This window comes from Lineus longissimus, chromosome 7 (genome assembly GCF_910592395.1).
Source record: "Lineus longissimus chromosome 7, tnLinLong1.2, whole genome shotgun sequence".
In the NCBI taxonomy this organism is placed as follows: domain Eukaryota; kingdom Metazoa; phylum Nemertea; class Pilidiophora; order Heteronemertea; family Lineidae; genus Lineus; species Lineus longissimus.
The window spans coordinates 2,978,110-2,985,592 of record NC_088314.1 but is presented as its reverse complement, the minus strand read 5'-3'; the positions used below and the strand labels follow the sequence as shown (position 1 = coordinate 2,985,592).

The 7,483-nt window shown below is 40.4% G+C and overlaps 1 protein-coding gene across 1 annotated transcript; it reads right to left on the bottom strand.

The window, feature by feature from the left end:
* Positions 1 to 732: 732 nt before the first annotated feature.
* Positions 733 to 7,154, bottom strand: LOC135491267 (probable E3 ubiquitin-protein ligase makorin-1). Its single transcript, XM_064777012.1, has 7 exons — positions 7,096 to 7,154; positions 6,506 to 6,670; positions 5,888 to 6,186; positions 5,413 to 5,660; positions 4,824 to 5,038; positions 4,485 to 4,595; positions 733 to 4,173 (listed from the first exon to the last, which is right to left on the bottom strand). The coding sequence occupies exons 1-7, from the start codon at positions 7,134 to 7,136 to the stop codon at positions 3,843 to 3,845; spliced, it is 1,410 nt and encodes a 469-aa protein (XP_064633082.1). The 5' UTR covers positions 7,137 to 7,154; the 3' UTR covers positions 733 to 3,842.
* Between the last annotated feature and the right edge of the window lie 329 nt (positions 7,155 to 7,483).

Genomic DNA, 7,483 nt, shown 5'->3' with positions numbered 1-7,483 from the left:
CTCTACCAGGGGCAGAAGAGTCCTGATGTTGTTCCAGTTAAATGGCATGTCCCAGGTACATTTAGACATACTTGAGGTAAAGCTCCTCGAGTTGCCAAGAAGAGCACTTTGGCCAGTCTTCAAGAGCACATTGTTATAGAAGCTCTACCAGGGGCAGAAGAGTCCTGATGTTTTTCAAGGTACATGGCATGGCCCAGGTACATTTAGACATACTTAAGGTTAAGCTCCTCGAGTTGCCAATCAGGGCACTCGGGCCTGTCTCCAAGAGCACAATGTAATAGAAGCCGCATGAGTTGTCAAATAGAGCACAGTAAAATAGAATCTCTTTAAGAGGCAAAAGGGTTCTGATTTTGTCCCAGGTACATGAGCTACTTCAAGTTGGTTACTTGTGTTGACAATGAGGGAACTTGAACTTTGCTGGGAGCTGGGCATGTCTTCAAGAGCAGAAAGAGATAGAAGCCCTCCAAAGGCAGAAGGATCCTGATGTTGTCTCAGGTACAAGACGTGTGACGCACCACATAACTACAAGTTGGCTACCTTGGCGGTCTCTGTGCCAAGGCTGCGTGTCTTCGGTACATGAGCAACTTCAAGAAGGCTACTTGAATTGCCAAGTGGGGTACTTGCGCATATTGGGCCTGTCTTCAAGAGCACAATGCAATAGCAGCTCTATACCAGTGGCAGAAGACATGTGAACGATTCCGTTCTACTGACCAAGTCAAATCTGGATTATGGATGGACAAGTTTATTACGTGCGTCTCCGCACAAACACAAAATGAATAGATAAAGATGCCATACTTTGATCATCTCATACAAAAACATTCAGAAATTATCGAAGTATAATGATCAGAACAATATTTTTGGCATGCACACATTCTTTTTTCATTTCCATTCTTAAACTATAATACAAATTGAACATTCTCCAAAATGAAGAAGGACGAATGAGGAACTGGTGTAGTGTACCTGAATAATGCAACAGAACAGCAGGACATGCACAAGTGCCAAGATACATTACAGAACATACCTGCAAGCAGGAAACCAATGCCATACCTGTCAACGGTTCCCTCATCCGAGCCACTGGGGCAGGAACGGTTTACTGCTTGCAAGTTAGCCTCTAAGTTAAAGAAGCCAATGCTGCACTATGGTAACGGATTGCCAAAGACTTACATATTTTTCTCTAGTTTTATTCTTGAATTCAATAAAAATTTGAGCACTCAGACTGGAGAATGCAGCCTTCAAAACAAACAATCACGTCTTGAATATCATACAACCATCGAAGACATAAACGAAGTATTGAGATTCAATTGAGAGAGTACAAAATAATATGGCACAGGACATAGGGCGAGGTGAAGTTCCAGCACCAGAATTTTCCACCACGGATTATTTCAAAGGAAGAATGCCTTTTAAAGCCTTGACATTTCAGCACCAGCAATGTACATAGAGCAACCCCAGCACAACGTTGAAACTCACTCTCACCTGTGGTAGTTTTTTGAGAAACACTCTTCACTTGGAGATACGTATGATGCTAAAAGTTCAAGTGCCAAGACCGAGAAAGGCCGGCTGCTTGGATAGGCCTGAGTGAACACGCATGTGTTATCATTAATCCTCGACTTCCACTAAATCTACATGTAGCTGTATCATAAAGAATACAAACTTATCAATCATATAAACATAGAAAACATCCCTTCATCCACCTATCACCCGCACATCACCAAAACTGATATGAACATATTCAGAACTATATACAACAAGATTTAAGAAATATTATACACATGCATAAAAAACTAAATAGATTTCTTTTTTTCATTCAGATTATATTCTACTTCTAGAATAGCCTGAACAAGCACCTTTTATGTTAAAAACAATTCTGGTTTCAGCCAAAACAAGAAATGCAGTATCAAGGTTTTGAATACCAATTTAAAAAAAAAATATTTTTGCAGAAGTAAAACTGAAGTGTTTTTGAAATCTCTAATTTTTTGACGTAACATTTTTTTGGGCAGAACCACTTTTATTACTCTCGTCTTCATGGCAAAAATCACTCATTCACATTGATTCAAATTCTTTCCGTTATACAATTCTGACTACCTTAATAGTCCAGATGACATCACAATTATAGACATTCACATGCATGTATCAATTACCTGTTGGTATACAGTATTATTACAAGCAAACCCAAACCTAAACCTAACAAATATTGCATCAGATTTGAACACATACACGCACAGCTATAAACAAGCACACCACAAATGTCAGCAAATCAAAAAAAATCTCTACAAAAGAAAGGAATGGAAGGAGCCAGTCAAAATAAAACTGCATATTCCTTTATGAAAACCCCAGCAACCACCGCAAACCACTTTTATACCATGTGTGCAGCCCAAGCATGACATATCTTCCCAAGAAAGACTTCAAGAGTAGTCTTAAGATCATAATGAACGATACTTAAGATGCTTGGCCTTTTTAGCAGTAAGCGAAGGCTTGATAACGTGTTACATAGATTCAACTACTTCACTGAGGGGACAGGTTTTTCGGTTGGGCCTGGTACGACGGTACGACGGACAAAAATATCCATCTCATGACGTCATGACACAATGCAATGTGATGCAGGACATTACATTGCAGTGGCAAATGACACCATAGAAGCCATAACCAACAGAATAACATCTGGGAATGTTCCATAGCGAAGGAGATATCATCTTGAATTAGAATCATTTAAAAAAAGGTTAAGTAGTAGTAGAGTTCAAAATAGAACTAAAATAGAAATTATCACAGATCTAATTCTACACAGAAATCTACAGAGGTTCATTAGCCTTAAACCAGCGTTGAAAAGAAAATTGTTTTCTCTCAAAAATCTCAGGCTTATGGTTTTAAAAGAAAATTCAATAATAATCACAGGCAGGACAGGTTTTAATTAGAGTAATTGGCTGATTTAAATGTGATTAGAGATACGTATAAACAATAAAATGTCGAGAGAATTAACGTTCTGGGTGCAAAAATCAAGAATATTGACATGCAGTGAAATGAACGACATGATGGCATAGCATCAATAAATAAAGTGTTATTTAGGACAAATACCGATGTCCTTCATTGCATACATTGAAAAAGAAATCATCACTAATAACAAAACATGCACATGTATACACTCAAATGATACGAATGAAATGAAACCCTCTGCCTTTCTGAGTACAGCTCCAAGATACTACAGCCAGGTTTACAAGATACTACCAGTATATAGAATCCCAAAGTTAAACCAAAATTGAGCAATGATTATTGTATCCGTGCTGATGTCACAATGCTGCCTGGCAATATTCAAGTCGTGAAGAACAGAATGGCATTTGATAGCCATTATAATACCATACGCATTCAAGGTAAAAGCAATTATCTGGACCAAACTCGATGGCAGATGCTTTTAGTGCAATTTTACTAAGTTTTGTTTGGTGGGAATCTTACAGCAGTGTTACAGTGGAACTGCTTCGGAAAAAATCCAAGCCAGTATGCCTATTTTGAACAATTTGACTAGACAAGTAGAGAGAATGCCTGATTATATATGGGTCACACGCAGGACTCTTGTTTTTATTTGAATGTTGGCCCTATGCTTCAAAACATCAGTGAGTTCTGGTAGCGACATACATGTACATGTAACATGATGTTCCAATATTTAAAGTTGAGAACATGAACACCTAGAGACACACACAAGTCTACAACCCAAAACCATAAACAAAGTCAATCTCAGTCTGAAGATAGGATGCTTGTTTTGATGACAGCAATGTGTTGAGAATCTTATGAAATAAAATGGAATGACTGATAATGCAACGCTAACTATACATGAACACTCTCAACACGCATCGTTATAAGTGGAAACTAGCAAAACTATTGAAGTAGTCATCTGAATCATCAGAGTCTGTATCGAGGAAATCTGGGTCTTCCCAGCTCGGGAACATGAGTTCTTCCAAGAGGTCATTCACGAACAAATCGTATAGCATGTCACGCTCATCCATAAAATCCCACAATAACATCGACTGCATGACGTCAGACTCTCCATCAGCATTCTGACGACGGCGTTTTGGCCGCGGCTTTGCCTCCACAATTGTTCCATCAGGCAGTGCGTGTTTGTAGAAGCACCTTTCGTTGAATGGACATTCTCCTCTGCCTTGATCGAAGTATTTGCATGCCTTTTGTCTAAAGAGAGGGGATGATCAGAAATGAGAAAACTAAAAGACTGCATTCTTTTGCACACAAATTCGCAAATCTGAATTGATGGCTCACTTGTATGCTGGCTACGTCCATTATTCAAAGTGTGCAAGTTGGGAGCCTGCAACAGAAGTCTGTTACACCAGCAAAAAAGTTAAGAATTTCATTCTGGCTCTCACTCTCTTTCACACATTGGGACCTACATGTAGCTTGGTGATATAACACATGTGGATAGAAGATTCATCATGAGACACAAGATATTTAGCACCAGATGGCCTCGTTTTGTGGTAATAACTTACCCAAGAGCCTTCTTGTAGCCTTCTATGAGTTTCTCTTTCTCTTCTTTCGTCTCCACCCAATACTCGCTTGGTGTCACAAAGTCAGATGTTTTCCGACATTCTGGGCATGCTCTGAAAGCACAAAATTGTCATCAGGGTTTTTTTTAAAGCAGATCGTGTGTTGATATGTCATCATACTCATGTAAAATGACAACAAACATGCAGTTGAAGTTGAAAATTAAAAAAAAAATTCATTAGATAAAAATGGCTAAATAATTACTGCAGATGACAAAATTTCTCATTGCAAACACCACCACCTAGGAGAGATCGACTAGATATGAAGTAATGAATTCTACCTACCTGACAACTTTATTTTCAAACTGCTTGGCCTGCCTCCATTTCCTGATACAGCTCAGACAGAAACAATGATTGCAATGCGAGAGAATGCCAAAGCGGCGTTCATTATGCGGTTCCTTTTCCATGATCACCTCCATACAGATACCACATGACATCTCTTTACTTCGTTGGAAGGCGAATGATTCCTCCATATCCTTCTCAATCTCAGCCATGCACTCCTGAAAAGATTAAGTTTGAACATAAAGTGATTTTAAAACATTGGCAGCTTTTATCTTAGACTCTCCATCCCTTTAGATTTTCTCCTTCATAACAACTTTCAAGGTGTATTGAAGTAGATAATAAACTATCATTTACAGACCCTTGAAATAATTAGCCAATTCATGTAAGTCCATAAAGAGGAATATTACACACAATGAAGCTGTCAAAAGATGGGCCTGTTTCATACATCATTTATTGCTTTATACAGTACATCTTATACAATCCAACTTCACCTTGGGCAACCGATTTATTTAGCTTGCCTTACAATGTTAAATAGCGAACGTGTTTAACACAAAAGAAATCATTTTGGCATCAACAGATTTAGAAGATGTACCTCATGATGTTTCTTCCTCTGTTCATCATCAGTTGGGTGTAGACAAGGATGAAAACACAAGTCACAGATATCTCCATGAGTATATGTACAGTTATCTCCATAGCGGCACTCGCCATTAGCAGCGAATGGGCAGAGAAGTTTCTTGGATTGCTCAGTAACGGGTTCTGCTGGAACTGGAAATCCACCCCTTATTATTTCTTCTTCAGGGAAGACACCGCAGCTGGCAACTTCAGAATACGTACCAATACCTGCAAGAACACGAAATATTTTGTTTTAGGTTCTGATTCTCAATCTGGAGGAGTACTAGCCCTGTCCATGGTGAATTTGGGACTTCAAATACCACAAAGAATAAGGGTGCTGCTGGTCAAGGCCAGATGTAGAGAAAGAAAACCAGGAATAGGCAACTGTGCCACTCTTGCAACCGAAATAAAAGCTAACTTTACTCTTGCCATCAAAATACATGCACATGTCTCACCTTGAGATCTGTACGGCTGCCCAGGCACAAATTCAGCCGCCTTAACCCAATCTTCTGGTTTCTTTGGCTTTGCTGCCGGAGGTGAAGATATACATGTAGATGAGCCCCCATCCATGTCGATACCACTATCATTAGAATCAGCAGACTTGGATCCCTTCTTTAAAACTACCATCTTACTGTTAGGACTCCCTGAGCAGTTCTTGGGCAAATTGACAGGACGATTTCCATGATGACCCTTGGCATTTTTTGTCATCTCCCCTGAACTGTTTCCAGGAGACTCTGCATTGGTGTGTTCAAATCTGCAAGTCAAAAAATGAAATAAGACCTTAGTAAGTACAGAAAAGGTTCCATGAAAAGAAGGTATCATACATATTCACCGACAATGAGAGATCCTAAACATGAGTCATCATTAATACAATGCACAAGTGAACCTGGAAACAGAAAACCTGCACTAACAACATGACTGATACTGCTAATGAGTCATACACCAATGACTTTGGTCACCTTGCGGGGACCTTGCTGTGACTACACTCTGTGCATTCTGCAAGTTAACAATTAACAAATGCAGCCAAGTTTCAATCAGAATTCTACGAAACCTCCAGTCTTGACTTTACTCACCTGCATTTTGCTCCATAAGTGCAACATCCTCGAAGAAAGAAGCGGCAGGTCTGAGGTCTTGGTGATGGGACTCCTTCAGGCCCAGGCGATGATGAACGCCTCAAAGCCTGGTCATGAGCATAATGGCAGCTGTCGCCAGCCCGACATATTCCGTGGTTGTAATAGCTGAAACGAAAAAGAAGGTTTTCAGCTTAAATTAGTTGGCGAGGTGTGAAAAAGACAATTCCCATATTTTCAAAATGACACTGGCCGACTGGGCATGGTACTTGTGATGATATGGCTCAGACAGCTAGACTAGAGTTGAGTTTCTAGACAATCAGTGGACGGTATTAAAAGAGAAAGTGCAGGCCTCAGATGCACCAAACCACGCATGATGCATGACATCAATCATCGGTTGGGCCAACTTGGCCTGGGGCCGGGCGAAGGCGAAAGTCAAAGTGACAATCGTGCTTTCCGCACCTACCTCTCGACATTTTGCGTCAACGCATCGGTGTAAAAACAAAAATATTTAGGTTCTCTACATCCATAGGAACATGCTCTTATTTTCTTTGCTTTCTCTTTACCTCAAAACCGACCTAAATTCGTCTTACCGACAAGGAATTCTGCTCAACCAAGGCTCCGCTTCTGCCATTGCGAAATGTACTGGCGTTCGCGCGAATGAAGAAGTCGACTGATTTTGCTACGAATTGCGATTGTTTCGCCCCCTGTCGTTTCGCTCCAAATCGAAGTCGTTTCGCTCCCTTGGACTTTTTGTTGGGTGAGAACAAGAGGCCCAAATCTCTGGCGTTCAGCTGAAACACTTAATGCAAACTCTTTTATCTTTTTCAGCTTAATATCTCTGTGTGCCGGTTGGCGGTGTGGGGGGGGGGGGTCTTTCAGAGCTGCGGGCCGGGGGCTTGGGAGGGGATATCCCTCAATTTCATAGGAAAGTGACTTAGGCGATAGTAATGCCATCTAGCGGTAGAAAGTGGAACTGTG

What these genes read in the sequence shown, in the direction of transcription:
- LOC135491267 (XM_064777012.1), bottom strand. Translation starts at nt 7,136, where the DNA reads ATGGCAGAAGCGGAGCCTTGGTTGAGCAGAATTCCTTGTCG. An exon ending in AGAGGAAGAAACATCATGAG is followed by an intron (nt 5,039 to 5,412) that starts GTACATCTTCTA and finishes TAATCTTTTCAG; the next exon opens with GAGTGCATGGCTGAGATTGA. An exon ending in TTTGAAAATAAAGTTGTCAG is followed by an intron (nt 4,596 to 4,823) that starts GTAGGTAGAATT and finishes TTGTGCTTTCAG; the next exon opens with AGCATGCCCAGAATGTCGGA.